The sequence below is a fragment of the Paramisgurnus dabryanus genome, chromosome 7 (assembly GCF_030506205.2).
Source record: "Paramisgurnus dabryanus chromosome 7, PD_genome_1.1, whole genome shotgun sequence".
NCBI lineage: Eukaryota > Metazoa > Chordata > Actinopteri > Cypriniformes > Cobitidae > Paramisgurnus > Paramisgurnus dabryanus.
Genome location: NC_133343.1, coordinates 28,512,117 through 28,535,934, shown reverse-complemented (window position 1 = coordinate 28,535,934; position 23,818 = coordinate 28,512,117). Strand labels below are relative to the sequence as shown.

At 36.3% G+C, this 23,818-nt stretch overlaps 1 protein-coding gene across 3 annotated transcripts; it reads right to left on the bottom strand.

Moving 5' to 3' along the window:
- Positions 1-175: 175 nt before the first annotated feature.
- On the bottom strand, positions 176-23,241 carry hdac7b (histone deacetylase 7b). 3 transcript variants are annotated; one of them, XM_065272674.1, is made up of 24 exons: positions 23,108-23,241; positions 22,683-22,802; positions 22,171-22,288; positions 19,797-19,899; positions 19,225-19,327; positions 17,438-17,520; positions 17,214-17,324; positions 16,942-16,994; positions 14,988-15,108; positions 14,733-14,896; positions 14,239-14,479; positions 14,009-14,142; positions 11,140-11,239; positions 10,990-11,030; positions 10,701-10,805; positions 10,551-10,606; positions 7,722-7,809; positions 6,149-6,268; positions 5,899-5,996; positions 5,647-5,765; positions 5,323-5,456; positions 5,161-5,245; positions 4,533-4,671; positions 176-1,196 (listed from the first exon to the last, which is right to left on the bottom strand). In XM_065272674.1, the coding sequence occupies exons 4-24, from the start codon at positions 19,897-19,899 to the stop codon at positions 1,151-1,153; spliced, it is 2,244 nt and encodes a 747-aa protein (XP_065128746.1). In that variant the 5' UTR covers positions 22,171-22,288; positions 22,683-22,802; positions 23,108-23,241; the 3' UTR covers positions 176-1,150. The 3 variants fall into 3 exon arrangements, with proteins under 3 accessions (XP_065128746.1, XP_065128747.1, XP_073671323.1); XM_065272675.1 differs by having other exon boundaries at positions 22,171-22,217; XM_073815222.1 differs by lacking the exon at positions 23,108-23,241 and having other exon boundaries at positions 22,683-22,818.
- Positions 23,242-23,818: the final 577 nt, after the last annotated feature.

Genomic DNA, 23,818 nt, shown 5'->3' with positions numbered 1-23,818 from the left:
AGACGCTTTAGACATGTGTAAGCCTGATTTAAAAAAAAAAAATGTTTAAAAGTAATATTGCTAATACTTTACAATAAAGTTGTATTTGCAACATTGGTTGATGCATTAGCTAACATAAACTATCAATGAACAATACTTCTACAGCATTTATTAATCATAAGAATAACACTTTGGATAATAACAAAATTATTTAATTTTGAGAATTGTAACAGTATAAAAAAATAAAGCATTGAAAAACAGTTTGAATCATGGCAAGATATAAAACTCGGCAGTCGTGAAACACATATCATCAATTTTAAATGCTGTTACTTTATAGAAACATTAGTTTTATCATTACATTTATACATACACTTGGTAAAAAAAAATCTTATGCAAGTGACCTGAGACCATTACTTCCTGACTTTACATAAAAATCAGCATTTTAACAAGAGCAGTTTGAGAAAATACATTTTGGTTCAAAGTGCGGTTGGACTAACAAAATACTCCTGACAAAAATATAGTTTGACCAAAAATTAAAAACTGAGGATTTCTTTAACATTTGTAATGAATATTAGAGATAATTAATGCAATTATCAAAACATTTCAAAACACATCAGTATGGACTTCAGTCAGTGTTGACGCCATATCTTAAATCAAAATAAATCTTTACTTTAAAAAAAAAAAAATTATTTATAAGATCTTTAAACACTTTATTTTTGACTATCAGACACAAATTGGCCTTGATTTTATTCACAAATTGTATACGGCGACTACACTGACTGAGGTCAATCTGGCTGCAGTTGAATTGTTTGGCCTGCATATCAAGACCTGAAACAAAACATTTGAATGTTTCACAAACTTTAGCTTGCTCTCTGTCTGTGTGTGCCCAGGGGCTTCATGTGCAAGTTATTATTGCAAAGTCCTGTCAGTATAGCAAAACATTGCCAGCACTCAACTTAATAAGATTTCATTATGTAACATAGCAATGACATACGTTCTCTTTCTCAGTTAAGCTTAATAGTAATTCTCAAAAAGTTTATTATTTGGCTACAGTTTCTTAGGATTGTCTCCACAGTCATACTAGGTTCAGTCTGTATTTGGTGCTGTGTGCATCTGCTGGCAGATGTAAATGAAGTCTTCTAGCACAGTAATGTCAGAAACAGACTGACCTCTACATTGAATGACCTTCATCGTGCTCCACTGGTTCATTCAAGAAACTATAATTCAACAAGTAAAAAAGAGAGGAGTAGAAATTAGAGAGTAAAATTAAAATACAGCCCTTCAGATGTAGGGAAGGGCAGGGGCAAGTACCATTTTTCAGATAAAAGATAATGTTTGGGACAGAGATATATTTTTGCTGTGGTCAATAACTCACAAGTGTGGTCTATCAATACCAGGGGCCTCATTTATAAAGCATGCGTACACACAGATTTGATCGTAAAGTTTGCGTACGCAAAAATCCACAGCAAAGTCCATATTTATAAAAACTGTCTTTGACGAGGAAAAGTGCTTAGCGCCACGTCAGGGTCTGAGCTGACGTACGCACTTTTGCTTGTCTGATTGCTGCAGGTTTTTGGAAATATAAGCCATTCTTGTTGTTTGAAATTGGGTTTAAACATTGACAAGCGCTCTTTTATATGTCTATGACATTAATTAGGCATCGTTTAAAGGCGGCGATCTGAAACTGCTCGGCTGCGCGCACAAGTTCAAGTTCATTTGCGATTTATAGATTTGAAAGGGGTACGCGCGTTTTCTGCGCGTACGTTCAGTTTATGAATCACGCGTACGCATTTTTGTTAAATGATCGTAAGATCAAATGTAGGATGGTTTTTACGCAGCATTTTATAAATGAGGCCCCTGGTGTAATTTTGAACAAATGTAAAACGACTTCAGTATAACATCCCTTTGAACATAGGCAGCACATTGTTACTTTTGACCATGACAGCAGGGACAAAAGTAACACACAGTTGGGTCAAAAGTAACACAACAAAACAAGATAGATGTTTGTGTTACACTTGTTTTTAGTAAATATACATATGACCTTAGTAATATGTAACTGCAAACTTATTTTGTAATTTATCTTTGTAAAAAATAATGAAATTACATTTTTATTTTAAATTTCAGTTTTATCAAATGTTTCAAAAGCAACCGACAGTACAAACTTAAATTGTTGAGAATAAAATATTTTTCAACAGTTTGAACACTATGAAATTAAATCAAATTAGAATAATATAAATTTTCAAAAAGTATTAGCAGCGGGACAAAAGTAACAAGTGTTACTTTCGTCCCGATAGGAACTCCTGACATTTAAATTTTACTTTTATTTTGAAAAACTCTGCGAAGTCAAACTTCAGGATGTGTTAGAGCACTAAATAAATAGCAGATTGGTCAGTACAACACATTAAACGAGGAACACAACACGTTATAAGAAAAAAATCAACGCTTTTGGAATTTACTAATCATGGATGAAAACACCTTTCCGGTGTTGTGTCGAACTCAGTTCCCCCTATGTTTCCCTTTAGTGTAGTGTTTTTATAGCATTTTCATCACGTTACATTTAGAAAGATTAAAGATTTGAATTGGTTATACTAAAAGGCAATAATATCATGTATTTTATAATACAATTTATTAAATATTTCATACATTTGGCAGTTTTCTATTAGGGTATTTCTTTTAAAATACAGCCTGTCTTTTTCTTTTTTTTCCTTTACTGGTTGTTTTAAAAATGTAATGTTTGCATACATAATAAATATAAATTATACATATAATATGATTCATACTGTAAAAATAATTGACTTACCATTAAGAACAATACAGATACATTACAGAAATGCACACATATACATCTCAGAAGCCATTAAAACTTTAAATATATAAATAATAAAACTTAAATGTGATAAAATCGCAATAAAAAACACTACACTGAAGGGAAAAATAGGGGGAACAGACTTCGACACAACACCGGATCTGTCAGCTCTGTCAGGGGTTTTGCGTGCTAAAGATGCTGTCACAGTTTGGGATGCAAATGTTATCAGGGCTCGGAGAAAATCGCTTTGTTACTTTCGTTCCCACGTTACTTTCGCCCCGGTTCTCCCCTACTCAAAAAAGGTGAAAATAAAACACATTTGTAGCATAAATAGAAAAATTGAAAATGCCTACATTTATTTTATAATCAATTAAATGTATTTTAAATAAAATGCTATAGAAACTGTCCCGTCCACGTAACACTATCACGTAACACTACTCTTGAAATATAAAAGTATAATATTATTGCTTTCCTAAGCTAAAAAAAACTAACATGTCCTCCCTCAGCTTTCCATTTATAAGAAAGCAAGTAAACACAGGGAAGAAAGTTGCATTCATCAAACTATTTTGAGGAAAATAAAATGTAAAAATATGGTCAGCAGATCTGTTTATAATACATAGATAAAATGATCGTTGTCATAATTTGTATTTTGTAAATACAGTATTTTGTTGCATTGGTGTGTTTAAGCTCAGCTCTGAGAAGAATTACATGAGGCTTGACAAAAATGACAGCACATGTTTACAAGTTTATAAAGACATAACCAAGGACAATGAATACAACATATTACCACACGAGAGGATCAACAGATATTAATAACAGATAAAAACTGTAGTTACCTGTGAGCTTTTTGTTTTTTATGCTCTTTTGTATATATAAAGAGATTCCCAAGAATTCCTAATATGGCGTGGTTTCCATTATTCAACAAAAGATTAATTTTCCAATAAATACGTTAAAAGTTTGTGTTTTGACAATTCTGTACCCCTATTTTTTGATGGTTTAATCAAGGGTATCACAAACTGAAGTTTTGGGGAATTGCAGAGGGCAAAAGAAATATAAATGTAACACTTACTAACCAAACATAAAATTTACTTGTTTAATAATATGCATGTCAGATTAGACTAGTCACGTGACTAACTCCACAATATATCAGAAAACTAGATATAAATAACAATGACTAATACTCCTGATAAAAATATGCCAACTTATATTATTCCTTTAACAGCAACTATTATATTTACTAAGGGTGTCATGATTTCGAAAGATAGCATGGCAGATGCAGGAGACACCACGTGAGGGAAACAAAAAACAGCACGCGCCTCCCACCTTCAGTTGAACAGCAGAGCAGCGTCTGTGACAGGACCGGACGTTTCTCTGAACTGAGATCTGTTTAAGTTTCACAACAACTTATTTCAGTTGCTTAAGAGTTATGAAAACAGCATTTAAACATGACTTATTGGGTTATTGTCTCACAATCTCGTCTGACGGTAATAAAAGCACGTTTTTAAGGTGCAAAGTACTGACAGGAATGTTCATCTGACAGGAAGTTTCGTTTTATCAGGTATGTGCGTGTACTATATTTTTCAACTGGCAGCACGACTAACATGGCGGGCCATCTCCGGGTTCAAGGTCGAAAATTTAACCGAATCGAGGATTTGGAGAATCGTGACATCCCTGATATTTACCTCTCAACAAATACTAACAGTTGGCAGGACTGGCCCTAACTGTATTGGTTAAACTGTTGTCTTACCATTTTGTTCTTGAAACGGTCATGGTGAGGCCACCCAGCGCAAGAGCCGCATCATTGCCTGCCGAGTATCTCCTCTCTGCTTTAACATGCGGCAGAGCCAAAGTCTCAGACATAGACCTCACTGAACGCCAGTAGCACCCTGAAAGGGAGAGAAACCTTATGAAGTCAGGCAAAATTAGACTAAACATATAGATATTGACTAGGGCTGGGCAAAAAAAAAAGTTTTTTTCGATTAATTGTTTTTTAAAATGTGGTCGATGAAAAACCGATTCTCAAAGAACAGAATCGATTTTTTTTTTCATATTTATTTCCGCAAACATTGAACGGAGGAATGGAAGCATTTTAGATTTCGCAAGCAAGACTTGTGGCTTTTAATTTCTTTTTATTAATTACCCACTTGTAAACTGCTGTTCAATGTTCTTTTTTATTAATATAGTATTTGTATGAAATCTATATTCATTGAGTTGAATCGAGAATCGAGTATAAAAACCTACATGAGAACCGGAATCGAAAATGTAATCGAGAATCGGAATCGAATCGATAGCTTGTGAATCGAAATCGAATCGATCTGGAACATCTGAATCGATACCCAGCCCTAATATTGACAATCAAAATGAATGATTCTCACTCTGTACAGCCAGTACTTCCTCAAGAGATCTGACTGCATTATCACACGGGCTCCTCAGTAATTCATCTTCAGCTAAAGGCTCAGGCTGAAAAACACACAAACGCAAACATTCAGCCAACAATTATTAAGCGTGTGTGCGTAAGAGCATCTGTACGGACACACCTCATGTCCAAGAAGAGCATGGATACAGGCCTGTGATGCATCACAGAGGGTTGTGAGGTCATAACCTCCCTCTAAGACCAAGACTACACGACCTCCAGCCACCTCCATTAACTTCTGAGTCAGGACCCCAAAACCTGAAACAATTATTTGCATATTTGATCCGTGACACACTAATTTACGGTTTAAACAAGGCTTACTGGTTTCTGGTTTATAAAAAAATAAGATTTTACTAATAATCCTAGTAACTTGAGAGCTGCCGCTATGACTTTTATAGAAAAAATGGATTTATATTAAAGTATGTTTGATCATAATAATATTACGTACATTTAGCCGAAACTTTGTATCCACCCAAGGCAGCTGAGTGTCCTTCAGTAGCATCAAAACCAGCTGACACCAAGACGACATCAGGACAAAACTCATGTGCAATGGGCATAACTACAGTCCTGTAAAGACAGAAAAAACATTAAGTGCATTATTTTAAATGTTAGGCGAAGTGTGCAATTTATACGGCACTATAATTAATAAATTTCAATAAGAAAACATGCTGCCTGCCCATGCAAAACTCAAGTGTCGTACCTGAATGCAGCTAAATATTCTGCATCACCCATTGGAGGATTCAGCCCACCAGACCAAGCCACATTTACATTATAGCCTTTCCCTGTTCCATCTCCTACCTGCAACACATGCACACAACTTTAACTTACACGCAGACGCCACCACACTTGCGGTATAGAAATGCACCTACATGGCTCAAAAATGCTACAAGTCAAATAGCAAGCAGAAACTTATTTATATTTTTGATAAGAGGGATGTTTACAGAACTAACCATATTGGGTTGTCCCGTACCAGGAAAAAAGGAACCATGGTCAAAGCGATGAAGAGAAATGTATAGCACACTAGGATCTGCATAGAAAATCTTCTCAGTTCCACTACCATGGTGAATATCCTTTAACAAAGTGCAGTGGCAATGATTATTGGAGATTATGGATTATTCATATATTTTAAACATCATCCGAAATGTAACTTAAAAAACTTTTCATTGGTTTATGGTTTTTTGGGCAAAGTCCAAATGAAGTCCTTCAGCAACACATATTTCTGAAGATGGTCGCTTTCGAAGCACTGCTTCATCAGGCTTTGAAACTTTTACAAATCTTTTGTTTTGAATCAATTGGTTCAGAGTGTGTTTCAATCACGTGATTTTGGCAAACGAGGCTTCATTACTTCATAACTGTTTCAAAACGTTTCGATGGTTCACCACTAGGGGTAGTTGATCACAAATGACTAATGACAGTGTCTAATATGGTTTGGTGAACTCGGGTCAGTTTTATTATTTAAGTTCATAAAACATGCATCCTTCTGACTAATAACACTACCATTTTGTCTATTTTTTGTTTATAGATTTAATGACAAAAATGTGCATAATAAAAGGGGAGTTAGAATTAATGATTTATTTGCCCTAAGTTTTATTTGCACATAATGCACTTTTAATTATGTCTTAATTAAGTTAAATAATTTTGCAAAAAAATAAAAATGCTTTTACACTACTTTGACCAGCAGGTGTTGCCAGCGTGTGTGGTGTTTCTTGACACTTTGGGGACGCCTCCAGGGGTAAGTGGGTCTGAATGTGTATATCAAATTCAACCAATGGTGAGGCTTAACAACAAAGACAGGGTGACACGGGAGCCAGGAAGTATATCGCTATCTTAAATATTGCCAAAGACGGTGTTACAGTGATGCAGGAAGTATGGCAAGGGAGACGCAGCGTCTCATTCCCTTCTCAGGGAACAACAGTTACATACGTAACCCGAGACGTTTTCATGTGTCAAACACAACTATGCAAAAAAGCATTTTGGTATGAATCAACATTCGCATACAGAAGATATAAGCATTTAAAGCAAACAGTTTGGGAAATGTGCTTAAAGTCAATAATTTTTATGATATATTATGATATTAGACTACACTGGGAATAAAATGGATTTTTTTTCCGAAAACGTATTGCATAAAATAGATTCAAGCACTTTCACCTGTTTGTATGTATGCATGTATAACTTTTAAGGATTTCAAGGACTCTTGCAAACCCTGTTTGTAGGCGAGTTTCTGGCCAATTTTGTTTGCATCTACTCACAAAAATAAATGTGTGATATATTTACGGCAGGAAATTAACGAAATCTCTTTCAAAATATACTAACGATTTTTGGCATAAAAGAAAAATCGATAAATTTGACCCATGCAATGTATTTTTGGCTTTTTCTACAAATATACCCGTGCAACTAAGGACTAGTTTTGTGGTCCAGGGTCACTTATAAAGTATTCTCATTAAATCCGTGTCAATATAGCAGTTTAGATCAGTAGTTGGAAAACGTGTAAATATATAAAATGCAAAAACGATTCCGTCTTACCCAATCCACTATAAGAATCTTTTTCATATGAGATCTCTCCTGAAGTTGTTTAGCAGCAATTGCAACAGAGTTAAATATACTGAAGCCACTATAACAGAGAAGATAATATATTTTAAGATGAGTCAGTGCAAGTTATTTTCAATAAAGACAGCTCAAGCATGCATTTTAGTCTGGGACTAGGAATCGTCTGCATATTTCATTTTGAAAATTAAAGGGATAGTTCACCTAAAAATGAAAATAATGTCATTAATACTCACCCCCAGGGTTCTAAATTAACACCCGCCAACCCGCCAAATGCGGGTTAAAATTCATTTTGGCGGGTGTTAATAAAAACTTACTAGCCAGTTTGGCCGGTGATGCATGAGGCATTGCATGCAAGATACATAAAGCTCCGTTCTCGGTCATTTATCCCTCTGGCAGTACTTCCTACATTTCCCATGAACACTGTGCCGTAATGCTACGTGATGGTGTTTAATACACCAATTGGCTGCGCGCAGTTTGCAGAGAAACCAGCGCGAAAAACCATGGAATTGAACTGAGCGCGTCCACCAGAAAACAAAAGGAAGAAGGAGAACGAACGGGCAGAGCAGGGAGGATAGACTAAAAGACAGCGGTGTTGCCACACCCCTTTACTGGGGCATGTGCTCCAGTGTAAATCTTTCGTGCCCAGGTGTAAATCTCAAGTTTAAATTTTAGCAGTTAACTAGTGTATTCCTTTACAAAGATAATAGCGGCAAAAACAGATCTATATGCAATGTAGTTACCCAATTTACGCTTGTACAGCGACAAAGCAGTCGCACTGACGCGTGCACGCATGTATCCATGTCCACGCGCGTCTTTGCGTTTATCCGCGCGCGCAACTGCATCCAAAGGGGACGCAACGCGAATGAGTAATGATGAAAACATGACGAGCAGTAAGTTTCTAAATAATAATGCTAACCTTATTTTGACTCGATCATTATTGGCTTTTGTAGATGGACATCAGAAATGTTTTGTGCAAAGCAGGGCAAGGGAAGCAGAAAGGAGTTAAGACAAACATCCTAACCCTGTCAGGTCTCAAACATTAGAGAAAAATCTCAGGAAAACCTCTGTCAAGTCTATAGGATTGCATTGTTGCTGAGAAAATCAACAGATGCATGTGTTATACTGTTCTGTATTTTCAGATATGAAATTAATATTTAGTTTACTAATATTTAACTCTAGGACACTACATAAACAGTTAGCAGTAACTATGACTGGGATTATTTAGTATAGCAGTCATAAAATATTCTTGTAAAAATAAGTTATTAATCATTGCTATCATTGTATATTGTAGAAAATATTTCTCTGCTGTCATTATTACCAAACATTTTATGCTATGTGTGCCTCCAAACATGTTAATAATGTTAGGTATGATGAAGATTACACTTAAATATTTTTAAATACATATTTATCTTTCGCAGTACCTGTTGCACTGTAGAATAGTGGGTTAAGCAAAGGGCATTGTATAGAAGTGTTGCACACTTCTTGCACACAGCAGGCTTTCAAAAAATGGGGGGCCTGTGCCCCAGTAAAGCTTTATGTCTATCGACAGAGAAATGAAGAAAGCTTATGTTTCATCACAAAAATGTTGTCATGTTTTGTCAGGATTGTCGCATGCACGCGAAAGAAAAAACGAATCATTGTTGCATTCAGTGGCACTCATAATTTATCTTATTTTCACCGGAAAAAATTTGGCTAGTGGAAATGCTGTTTGGCTGGTAACTTAAGAAAGTTACCAGCCACTTTGGCTGGTGGTCAAAAAAGTTAATTTAGAACCCTGCTCACCCCCATGTCATTCCAAACTCGTAAGACCTCCGTTCATCTTTGGAACACAGTTTAAGATTTAGTCCGAGATTTAGTCCGAAAATCTACGTACGATATACTGTCCATGTCCAGAAAGGTAATAAAAACATCATCAAAGTAGTCCATGTGACATCAGTGGGTCAGTAAGAATGTGTTGAAGCATCAAAAATACATTTTGGTCAAAAAATAACAAAAATTACGACTTTATTCAGCATTGTCTTCTCTTCCGGGTCTGTTGTGAAGGACACGCGCGAGATAAAGTCACGTGACTACAGTGACATGGGTGACGTACGACACGGCTGACGTGTTATTTGGTGCGCCCCAGCTGTTTTTCAATGAAGGGTCAACAAGCTACAGGACTAAATCTAAAACAACTTAAAACTGTGTTTCGAAGATGAACGGAGGTCTTACGAGTTTGGAATTACATGAGGGTGAGTCATTAATGACATTATTTTCATTCTTGGGTGAACTATCCCTTTAAAATTAGCCTATTTGGTTTCTTTAAGAGTGCAATGTGGGACTTTTAGCGAAATCTATTGGTGAGACTATTGCTCAGTCCACAGCTCACCCCTCACTTTCAAAATGCTTAGTGAAGCTACGGTAGCCACCACAGGAAAAACACATCATCGTCTGAGACAACGTAGTAGCAAAACATGCTCTGTTTGTCCGTTTAGGGCTACTGTAGAAACACGACAGCGACTTTCATGTTAGGAGACCCGCGATGTATGAAGATAAAAATAGCTCATTTTAAGGTATTAAAACCAATACAGTTCATTGTGTAAGGTCTTTATACACCACTGATAATATTTATTGGATTGCATTTCTGTCAAGAGATCCTTCTAAAAATCCCACACTGCACCTTAAATAGACATTCCTCTTTTAATTGTGTTATACTTTAAGAATGTAGGTTTTAATGGGAAACATACCAGCGGTAAAATAAATGGCATTTCATGTTGATGTAATATTGAAAATAATTTTTTTATGTGTGCAGTTGCATAAACTCACTGTGTCTGGGCTTGGGCTGCGTGATGTCCTGGAGGTCTGACCACTGCAAACCCATTCTGATTGAGAGTCAGAGAAACATTATGAAAGTCTGAACTGGTCATCGTTTTCCCGTGATGGGCAAAGGAATGATGAAGAGTATTGAAATCTCACCCTCAGCAGTCCGTCAGCCACAAGCAAGGCCAGCTCGACAACACTGCCGACTGCCGTTTTAAGTGCTGCTGTGCTGGACGCACCATTCCATACCATATCCTGGCACTGTCAATCACATAAAAAACAACCAATCGTAGGGCATTTGGACTTGTGTTGAATGTGTGTTGAAAGTAAATCTCTGCTTTCAGATTATTGTCTCATTTGAAACACTTTAGCATAACTGTATTACCATGCAGCACATAATAAAGATTGCGGTAATGGTAATTCTGTTACAAGTGTTCACACTTACCCCCTTTCCACCACATGGTTGTGTCTGAATCAATTCTGGATCTTTGAGATGGACGAGGTGTAAAGAAACAAAACATTATTTAAAAAAATTATTCATATGCATTGAAAAGTAATCTTTCACACAGTGTCTGTGTAGACATCAACTACATACCCATATTGTTGGGTGACTGTGTTTCTGTGAACTGAGTTACATGATCCTTCAAATGTACTGACTCTAGTTCCTCAAAAGTGGCCATCCTGCCTTTAACAAACTAAAAGACAAGCATAAAATACACATTTTTTTTTGTGTACCCCTTGAATTGAACCCATCACCCACCGCACAACGCTTTACCAACTGCGCTACAGGGGGAACGTGTTCAGTAAAATATGGCATCCACCCTGAAGTGTACGTACACAACAATGATGTCCTAAAATATTTGGTAACACTTTACTTGAAGGGGTGTTCATAAGTCTGACATGACACCTTCATAATCATGACATGACACGTGCCATGAACATGAAGGAGATTTTATGCACGTTTATGACAACTGTAATTAAGTGTCATTCGTTCAATTATGTAATTTTTAATGCAAAGATGATGTTTTTGTTATGATAACTTGACATTACCAAGACAACGTAACTGACCACTTTTTACTGGTGATACAAATTAAATTTGTCATTAAAATGTCATAGTTTTTATAACAATGTCATGAATATTTTTCAATTCATAATGGGTTTTTTTGTGTTTCCTCCAGGTGTTTAAGAAAAAAATCCAATAATTCAATATTAGTAATTAAAATTGAAAATATATATATATATTTTTGCATTTGGAGACCGAAAATTAATTGACCTAAAATTAAATGAAAACAGTACAATAAAGCTGGAAAATTGCTGGAAAAAACAGTTAATTACATTAAATGAACTAAATGTTTTGTTAGGAAATGCTATGTCAGAAAATTTCAGAACTCATTGTTATCCGAACTCAGAACAAGTTCTGTTAGTTGTCATTTTTTTTATGAATTGTGCCCATATGTAAAGTTAAGTATAAACTTTTGACGTGTCTATGGCATTTTGTTAAGGTATTTTAACGCAAAGTTCATTTTGTATAACTAGTTAAGGTCAAGAAAAATGTTTATGATGCTGTTATAAAACTATTTGACAGAGTATTAACACTTAATTACATTTAAATGACAGTTTAATGTAATGTTCACCCGTAAAGCTAGGTAGTTTCTTAAGTTGTCATGTTAATAAGTTATGATGTATTTGTTTATGTCAAGTTGTCAAAGACATCTCAAACAATTTCATCTTTACATTAAAAATGATATTATCAAACAAATGACACTTAATGACAGTTGGGTGACTCTCATGAAATTAGACTTATGAGGTGTCATGAAACATTTTGATAAAAAAAGTAAATGCTATCAAAATAAGAAGCATACGGTTACAAACATCTCTTCATGTAATATTTTGCACATGATCTATCTTATATGTGCAAAAAAATAAAAAATTGGCTTCAAGGACACGTGTCATGATTATGAAGGTGTCATGTCAGTCTTATGCACACCCCTTCAAGTAAAGTGTTACCAAAAAGGATAAAAAAAAATCCTTTGCAATGTAACACGATGTCTGAACACATAATGCGAATGCGTAGAGATGGGTCCGAGTCCACCTTTGTCGAGTACGAGTCAAGACCAAGTCCTTAAACATCAAGTCCGAGTCCAAGTCCGAGTCCAAAAGGGTCAGAGTTGGACTCAAGTCTGAGTTCTTAAAGGCCGAGTCCAAGTCGAGTCCGCCCGAGTCCATAAAGTAATTAAATTGAAAAAAGATACAAAATTTGTATTGTAAATGGTTACTTTCTATTAATACTTTAACCTTTCAACCCATTTAACCAATGGCAATATAAAAATGTAGTAAAAATACCTCTATTGCATCTTGTCATTGAACATTTTTATTCTATGTCAACTAGTTTCCTATCAAAACTGATTTCAAAGAAAAGAAAGGGATATAGAGGTATCTTCTTTTTACCAGATGTCTTGCAAATAAATTCTCTATGATTTTCGTAAGCAAAACAAATTATTGCTGACTTTGAGGACATCGTGCTAGCCACGCATTGATGTGTGTGATGTGTTTGTCTGCAAGTATGATGCGACTGGCTGCTGCCTGCCAGTGTGTTGCAGTAAAATAACAGGAGGGGAGACAGTCCCGTACACACTGCATATTCATTTGGTTGTCACTTCACCTTTTAATGCTTAATCCTGTTCTGTACACACACACTTCAGTAATTTACGGTATTTACGTACAAAAAAGCAGAGGACCTGGCAACACTGCAAGACCGCGCGCGCTGTGAAGGAGCCTCACAAAAGAAGCGTACAATACACAACGCCCGGACAGAGGTTAATTGCAAAACACAATGCTGTTAGATTATTTTGGTCAAAGCTGTGAGTGATAAGCACGCGAGATGGCAGAACGTTGCTATGGTTATCTCTGTGTCAATCATCACATTTTCGGGAGTGAGTCTTGTTCCATACAGACATGAAACGAACATTTAGGGGATTCACTCCCGCATTTAAATGCGGTTGTCACTCTCGAAAGTTTGCAGTTTGTACGAGACGAGACATTAATTAATTTCTCATCTCAAGCTCAAGCTGTTTTTAATGTTGCACATGACGTGGACTCGACTGTACTCGGGATATTTTCCGAGTCCAAAATGTCCAAGTCCGTGTCAAGTCTGAGTACAAATTCACCCGAGTGCGTGACAAGTCCGAGTTCATTTAAAATTGGACTCGAGTCCGAGACCAAGTTCGAGTACCCCAACTCTTCGAATGCGCATTAATACGTCAATTTTTTCATGAATTTACGTTTTTTAAATAGTTCACACACTCGTTTTCAAAAACTTGCACTTTGAAAGCCATTTTCAAAAGCTCCTAAAATACTGTTGCCGTGTAAATGATCAGCCAAAACAAATAAAATATTTTCCATTTTAAGTTGGAAACAGTGTCTGTAAACGGCCTCTAAGGTATATCTGATGTGTTTGTCTTTACCTTACACTGATACCTGAGGCCACACTCCTGCAACCTCGACCAGATGCTCTTAATTCTGCCAGCGTGTTCGGGGTGATTCCTGTTATCTCCACAGTCACACTCGTGTTTCAGCATCTGAGCATCATACACCAAACCTCCATGCACACAAACACATAGATATAAATACACGTAGATACACACCAAACTGAAACACAGTCATACATTTTTGTAACAAACTTCTCTGCTCTTACCTGTGATGTAGTTTGGTTTATTCATGATAATCAGGGGCAACTGTGGGCTTAAGCGCGATGGCATAGATTTGTTAAAGCGCCGTTTAAACTTTCCAAATGGTTGCTGTAATGCCGCCTGATTAGTGCAACTGTCATCTACTGGCTCGAACAGACTGTCTTCTTTATTCCCGTGTGTCTCAAAATTGCCATCCTTTTTACACACCTCTCCTGGAGACATGTAACATGAGCTTCTAATAAGTGCCTTACAAAGAGACGAGAAGTGTGAAATGGATGAAAACTTTGGATTAAAACATCTGTCAAATGCATAAATGTAAACATCAGATCACAGATGGTCAACTAAGACGCCTTGATATTAAAAACTAGTTCACCATACAAATTAATTGTGGTCGTATGCATGTCTAACCACATATCAAAAAACGCATCACAAAATATTTTGGATCCCATTCTGCGTTAATATAAAAAAAGTGGAGCTTGTATGCGTTCATTTGTCTCACCTTGTGTGTCTGGACTCCTTCCTGTGCACCGAAGAAGTGAAGTTCATATGTGGGGTGTGTAATTGTAAGAGTCTGTGTGTGTATGTGTGTGTGCTGGATGTATTCAGGCGCTGAATTGGTTTTGACCAATGGCCTATGGGACATCACTGGATGTATCACAGGAACTAACAAATAACATAGAAAAAATATACAATTATTTCTTATTGACATTCATTTACTTACTGTATTCAAGATCTATGTGAAAGTATGCGCTACCTGTATGACCATGTGGAGGTACAGTTAAAAACTCAGGATGCAAGTGAGTGGCGAGCCAACTAGGCTGCCCGACAGGCCAGTGGACGGAGTGTTGGACAGAAATGTGCGGCAAAGGATCTGTCTAATGTATCAGAATATAGAAAAGTTAACATGGTAAATGATGCTTTAATTATATGTGATCCTAAACTGGTAGGTAATCTAAAATTAGCGTATTATAAATTCCTGTTTTTATAAAAAAAATTGATTCTGTTTATTTCCTGTTTTAAATTCTAATTTGATTATCTCAGACTCATTCATCTCAAGACTTGGACCCACCCATGTATTTTTTCTATATTTAGTAAATGATATTGAATCCTGCGCTACATGATTGTTTGGTTTTAAATAGATATGCACATATATTTCGGCCAATAAGAGAACACGAAATGCAATGAATTTGAGCTCTGTATATAGAAAATGTAAAGAAACATCGCTAATTTAATGTTCAGTAATGCAGTTAAAATATTCACCAAACTATCGGTATTGGTATTGTCAGATTTCTGATTATTTTTGAATATTTGGCTAACATATTAGTGAAAAATGTAATATAGGTGCATCTCTAGTTTTAAACAAATTGTAATGCTTTTTTTAAGCACATTAAAAATAGATTTACATTTAGTATAAGAACGTTTCAGCTGACTAAATACTTAATGTATGATAAACACAAGTGAATTTTTGACATTGACCACTAACAATAACCCCTAATAGAGGTGCACCGATATATCGATGATGCTTGCTATGCTTCTCAATGAAAAACGGTGAAATTCCGCTACATCCAAAAGGCAGGGGGCGCTCTCGTGTAGAAACTTAATGTGCACTGCAGACGAGTAACTATACATCGTCTTAAGGATATTTATGGCCCTGTCCCAAATGGCGCACTTCATGTGGACTTTCGGTCTCGTGGCCTTAAATTGCGCGTTCTCGCTTAGTCTACGAGTCCGTAGAGTGTCCCATCTGTCATTTTTACGCTTTGAAGTGTGCTCTTCAGCGCCTCCTTTGCCCCCTTGATGCGGTCTTCAGCGAAGCCCGCACTGCAGCAGGCTTCGCGCACTTTGCCAACCCAGAAGTCCTTGCGAAAGGGCAATCAGACCAATCAGACGACGGAAGGGAGGAGTTCACACTGACGCGCAACTTCTCTACCTATTTCCGGTGTGTTTTGTTTGAGTCTGTCCCAAAATACGACTCCGGTGCACCCACGTGGACTCGCATCAAGGGTCCCTAAAGTCTGGACTACGTGATGTCATCAATCGCCCTGTCCCAAATGGCACACTCCGGACTTGTGGTCCTCCTCAGAGTCCACACTTTGATGACATCACGGGTTGGCAAAGTGTGCGAAGCCTGCTGCAGTGCAGGCTTCGCTGAAGACCGCATCAAGGGGGCAAAGGAGGCGCTGATGAGCACACTTCAAAGCGTAAAAATGACAGATGGGACACCCTACGGACTCGTAGACTAAGCGAGAACGCGCAATTTAAGGCCACGAGACCGAAAGTCCACATGAAGTGCGCCATTTGGGACAGGGCCAAAGTGTGGACTCTGAGGAGGACCACAAGTCCGGAGTGTGCCATTTGGGACAGGGCGTATATTGCTGTTCTTCAAACTTTTTCAGGTATTTTCATAATAAAAATAAATATGTATAATGATTATGTTTGACGAGTGTTGCTTTTTTAAATGCATGTTATAAATGATTCAAACTAACAGTTATTTCCGATCGATAAGGACTTACTGATCAAAATCCATAGCTGTGAATATTATCGGCTTTGCGATTAAGAATAGTTATCGACCACGTATTATTAGTGTATAGAATAAAATGTTTTTAGCTACTCGGATCCTGAATTGTAAACGTATGGTCCAAAGTACAGTATCTATATACTGTAAATGTATATAAAAAGAGATAAAGAAGGCTTTTTTCAAAACCAACCTCATGTGGTCGCAATCGGCCAGAATTCTTTGCTTCTTTATCTGCTGCTGAACCTACAAAAGATATACACAATGTGATGAATCCTTTTTAATTTATTAATCATTTATTTTAAATCACATAATTTTAGGCCACTTTAAATTTTTAACATAAAATAATTTGGGATAATGCATAATTTTAAGCAATCATCTACGATTATGTAGTTAAGTGTGCATAAACTTTTGTCAAAGGTGATAAATGTTAAACTAATAAAGTGTGAATTAATTATCACACACCCATAGTGTCAAAAACCTTGACAGCAGGTGGCGCACTGGTTTTACGCTGCAGCGGGTTTGGTCTGCTGTATAAATTTCTCCTTGGTTTCACTTTCAGAATTGGCTCTGAGACTTTTCACAGACAGACACATATAAAAAACACACACACACAAATTTAGGTTTAACATACACTTTTAATTTAAAGTACATGTCTGTAAAAATTTAAATGTATACATATATGCCACCTGATCTTCTTAATGGATTGTCCTCCTCGAAAACAGGTGTGTTGGGTATACACTTTGACCGAATCAGATCCTGATTTTGATTCCTGAAGAAAAGAATAAATCACGTAAACAATCCCAGAATAAATGTCAACATAAATGTAACCTTTGCATTAAGTCAAATGAATACAGATTTAAAGTATTTGTATTCCAACAAAAAACATTTAGTCAATGCTTAAATGCTAGTAACCAGTGACCCATTTGTGTCTTAACTTGTAATGCCTGTTTAAACAGTGAAAGAGAAATAAATCTTGACAACTGATAAATACGTTTCAAGCTTTTCAATGAGATGATATTTGTATATTTTGTTATCTTTTATGACAACAAGGAAGCAATAATAATGTTTTAATAATTTGTGATAAATAAAAACAACATTTGACGTATCCAGAATGAACACGGGTTTCCAAGAAGCCCTTCTTCTTTTTTTAACCTCCTAAGACCTGGATGTGCACATACGTGGACATCACATTTTTTGTTGTTTGCACTATAATACTAAATTCTGTGTAACTGGAACCTGTTGTACACAAACGTGGACAATTACACTGCTTCATGTTCAAAGAAAATTTTTTGGTTATTATATTACATTAGTCTTTCCTAACCCCAAAATAGCTGGATAAAATCTGAAGAAAAGACAAACCAAACCCGGGTCTTAGAAGGTTAAGTTATTTTCTGGGCAATTTTTGCCTTTTTATGATAAGACAGTATGTAAGGGGAGGACAGGAAAGTACAGGGTGGAGAGGGGTACGGGATAAGCAAGAGACCTCGAGCCAGAATTCAAACTCGGGTTGCCGAAAGTGCATCTGCACCACATGTCAGAGCACTGACCACTCAGTCAGAAGAGACACAAAATATTTTTTGTGGGAAAGCAGAAAAAACACGCATAAATTTAATAATAATCGCTCAAATACGCATCATTCAGAAATAAATAACTATTTATATAGAAAGTTTTTCACTTGCACGTGTTTCTAAACCTTGCAAATGTTAACATTCAAGCCAATTTTAGCGCACGAAGATGTTAAAATTATTTTTTTTTCTGTTTGCATAGACAATGGCATAGACCCACATATTGGACACAGTACACACTCATATGCGCACGCACGGAGACGCCCGTTTCAAACAGCTCGCAAACACAGAATCTCTATTGATATAGGACAGATACACAAAAAATTATCTCGCAATAACAGTCTTGGCAAGTATTCGTATAAAAACAGTCAGTTATGTCTTTAAGTGAACACAAACACTTCAGAAAGAAATCAGATGTGTGTCAGTATGGATCCGTGCTTATCCGGTCTTAAAGTGACAGTAGCCTCAAAAAATCTGCTTATGTTTATGTCATTATGTTAATCTAATAACAGAAGACAAAAGGAAAATCACTTCTGTAGCTTTAAAAAGATGAATTATATTTAATTTATAGAATGAAGAAGTTATTATTCATTTGATTCTATTTCGGTACCTTAATACTACTGATATGCTTTATTTGTAACTTTGTTCTTTTCTATTTTCATATGCTTATAATTTCTTGATCCTTATTTCCCTTTTTTTGCTAATTTCACCAGGTCCACCAGTTTACAATTTCTGGCCTCGCGACTGATTCATTATAATTTTTGAAGTTCAAATCCTGCAAGAATTTTACTATCAGGCTTGTGTTTAAAAGAAGCTTTGACTAACCGGTTAAAAGAGTGTGGTATAAATTAAATGTCTACAGATAATATAACCAGACAATGATCAATGAGATGTTTTTTCGATGTTACCTGAGGGATGTAGGTAGAGAAGTGTCGCGAGGTGCAACTTGATGCAGCCTGCTAAGAAGTAGCTGCTGTAGCTTTTGCTTCACCGAGGGACTGATAGTAACACCTGTCAATCAAACAATATACAAATTTAGATCCAAACAGGACATTCTTAGAAAGACATATAAAGCATTTGGATACTTAAAAAGAACAGCACTTTTTGAGCAAAAATTTGTTAGATTGCGAACTGTCTAAAAGTTTGGACACTTTGGAAATGTTTTGATGTGTGCAGAAGTGTGACTTAATAGGTCATCCAAAAATGAAAATTCTGTGGTCATCCAACTTTGTAATGCTTTCTTTTTTACACTGAAAACAGAAGTAGAAATTTTAATGAACTTTGATGTTTCTCTTTTTACACACAATGGGAATGAATGGTGACTGAGGCCTTCAATTTCAATGTTCTTTTATTGCAGGTTTGGAGCAAGATGAGTAAAAAAAAGGTGAGTATAAAGATGACTGTCCCTTCAAGTGTCCAAAAGAATACAAATACTTTTGGGACCCAAAATGTATTTGTAAAAACAACCAAAAACAAGTACTCAGTTCACTCTTCTGTTTATTCAAAGGCTGAATGAATTGCTGTTCTTTCTTCTGTTTGATCTCCCTCCCTCTCTCCAGACTCCCGAGCTGATGTTGAGACATCTAAATGAAGAAAGTGTAAGAACCCAAGTTTAATAAGAGGTACATTCTGTCAGTACTAAAATAAAACTATAATATGTCTACAGATAGCAGAGACGGACATTCAATATGCATAAATGCAGCATGCATGCTAACACATCTCAGCTGTGTGCATGGCATCAACCGGCAAGATTTAGTTAAATTATGTATCAAGTTATAGATGCAACTGTCCTAATTTCAAGTTAATTTTAAAAAGGTCCTAATATGTACTATTTTGATGCAGATATGTAACTTTGAGGTACCAATGTGTACCCAGTCTAAAGTACCAAAGGGTACTTTCTGAAAAAGTACCACCTTAGTGACAACTTTTGTTCCTTCTTGTACCTTGTATCTTTTTTTTTTTTAAATAAAACAAATGCATGATGCAAAACATCATTTAGACCTAGAAGAATGAAAATATGCTGTTTTATACACTGTTAACTTTTAAATGCAACTGATAAACCAGGACCATGTTTCCACAACAGTCCCTCTTTAGTGAGAAGAAGACATTTCTTTTTCACTTTCTGTAATGTCGGCTTCTCTGTAGTTTTATTATAAGCACAACACGTACCGAAACAGCATCAACGTTTTGTCAAACCGCAGAAACCATGCTGCACTCAATCTGGGCTGGATCGCTATGGTAACTCAACAGCTGATGAGGAAGTGCTCTATTAAAACATGCATTTTAGAAACCCATCCTCTTCCTGTAGCTAAAATTAGAATTTGTTTCTCTGATTAAGGGGTGATTTATGTAAGTATGGTATCCTATTTTCAACTTACAATTTGCGTAACCTATATTTGAATTGAGGCAGCTTTTGGCTGGATTCAACAACAAACTCAAAACATTAAAGATCAAAAAAGTCCAAAGGTCATGTTTATAAGTTTATAAGTCATGTTTTCAGCATAAAAGCTTTCATTTTTCCTGTAAAGTGACGGATAAAAATGTTGCAACTTCCAGAATAGTAAAGATGCTGGATGTCATCAGTCTAAATGTCAACAGCATGATCACTCAACCAGTGTTTAACTGCTCTATTCAATGCGACCGTTAATTAAAATGGTTGGCCTTGCTGGTGACTTACACTTTTTAGGGTTTAAATTGTATGTATAGTCACACGACGCAGGCCATACAGGTTACTGAAAGACTTCACAGACATATTTAGTTTGTCTTGATGATTCTGTATCATGGAATTGCATCATTTATTTGCCTAAATGTATATTTTACCCACTATTTTTAAGACGTTCATCATTTGCTCATTTATCCTCATGTCCTGTATGACTTAATTTCACACCAAAAAACATTGGGAACCAAACCCCACTGGACCCCATATAGCAGGGACAGCATATTTTTGTAGGAAATTTGCGGGACGCTGCCCTTTATTTTTCCCATAGACTTTTGGATTATCGCAAAAATAAGCTCTGTGTTAAAGTTTATGACACCTACATGTTTTGTCCAACAAGTCTTCACAGATGAACACAACTTTAAAGTCAAAATTCAGCTTTTTTATTTCTAGTAAATACATATACAATTCAAAATTCATCAAATTTGTATTCATCTGTAAAGGATGAGTTGTAGCTTGCACTTCTGTTTCTGATTATGTTAGGAATGATTGACAACAGGCCGCAAAGCGGAGTGCCGTTACACCGCGGGTGTGCATTATTTTCAAATAATTCAAAGGAGCTGAGTCAATTATTCCGCTTATACCCCGGTTACCACAAACATTGCTCTGGTGCTTATTTTTAAGACATTTGACAAGTTAGGTGTGCGGTTATCGAAAATAATGCATACCCGTCGAACATTTCTCAACCAATCAAAATACAGCATTCAACAGATCTGTGGTATAATTGAAAATAATGCACACCCGTGGTGTAACGGCCACCTTGGATGTGCATTATTTTCGAATAATTCAACGGCCTGTCTTCAGTTACTCCTTACATAATTCAAGGACCGGATCAATTATTGCGCTTATACCACGGTTACCACAAAAATTGCTCTAGTGGTTACTTTAAGTTAAGACATTTGACAGATTACATTTTCTTCTTACAGAAAAATAATCAACACCCATGAAACATTTCTCAACCAATCGGAATAAAGTATTCAAAGCCCTGTGGTAAATAATTATATTTCATTACCTATCTCCTCGCGAGCTACCTTGAAAATAAACATGTCACTCTTGCAAAGTTATGCAACCCAACCAAAAGCACATTTTATTTTAACAAAACAACGTTTAAGCACGTGTAAGTTAGATGATCTCTTACCTGTCACGTCTGCATAGCTTTTCCACGTATAATACGCATCCGTTCATCTAAACAAGACAAACAACACGCACTCGCTGACTTGCCTGCATCACTGTATGGCAAGTAGATTTACAGCAATCTGCATTGAAACCAGCGACAGATAAGTGAACAATCCCCTCAGGATATGCAACACAAATAACATTGTGAAAAAATGCGATACTATCTGACTATCATCAGCAGCATTAATGTTTTGAAAGATTAGATCTGGATGCTAAGAAACCAGATAGTAGCCTATGTAGCCGCCTTATATGTAAAACTCATATCGATCTTAAGGTAAGTACGGTATCAACATCTAAAGTACTAGATATGGAGTTAAAGTGCATTTCATCTGTATATTTTGTATGCGCGTTTCCAATAAATCGAACCCCTAACCTTGCGCTGCTGACGCAATTCTCTAACTATTAAGCTATGTACAGGAACAGGTTTATATGAAACACAAATCTGTATAAAACATATTTACATATAGTACTAACCTCCACATGCAAACAGTCAGGTGTGCTTTCGCTGAGGGACATCTACTACTAACTGTAAACTTTTCGCGATGCGCGCACCCAGAAGCCCCTCCTGCTCATCTCACTGTCGTGTCATTACATCTGATAATAATGTGTCTCTGAATGATTTTTGCTTGATGATAAAATGATAATTTTGCTTCCAGAAGCACGTAAAACAAGCACGTGTTTTAAATTTAAGAAAGGGAAGTACGTTTTTACATTATGTGAATGGAAAGGTTACAACTGTATATAGTTGAAACTAAATGGAAATGCTATGAGAGTGAAATAACACATCACTAAATTAACTTATTCTGATGATAACAGTACGATCAAACACACTGAAAAAAATGTTAATTTTGATGTTTTAAGTTTAGTTTCTTAAAGAGATTGAGAATCAGATTTATTACCTGCTTGTCCTTTCTCCCTTATTCTGTAACAATCGTCCAAGTGGTTGTCTATTTACCTTAATTCATTTAAAAGAGAGAAAACCTAAGCCCAAAATAGAGCAAGAGGCAAACATGCTGCGCACATTCATCTCCTGATTCATATTATCAACTTATTTCCTGTAGTCTCTCTCTTTCTCTAATCAGGTTAATAGGTTAAAGGCAATCTTCAATTTTTTTTTGGCTTTGATCTGCCTGTGATCCTAATGGCATGAACAGCAATGCCCACTAAATAATAAACTGCATTTTTTTATCTGTTTAAATTATTTGTTACACATCACCAGTACTTTATATTAGGACATATAATCTCCCATACATGTCTGTTTTGTAGCAAAGTGTTACTTTGTTAATGTGTGTGTGTTTAGTGTTTACGTTTGGTTTTGCACCTGTTTTACAGGAAGCACAGAGTCTGCTGCCTCTGTCCACATTTGCTGAGACAGCAGCGAGGACAATGCGGTTTTACACAGAAACACACACAAGCAGGCCGCCCCACATAGGAACCATCCCAGGCCGCTCGCACAGCCACCTGCAAATGCATTTTTTTATATTCACTAAACTAACCCAGCCCATTTGTGTCCTCTCCATAGTCTTATGAAAAGCAAACAAATAAACATATTTACCCCTCTGTTCCAGTAAATTTGCACGCTGACCTCACCGCACCCCATACCATATGCC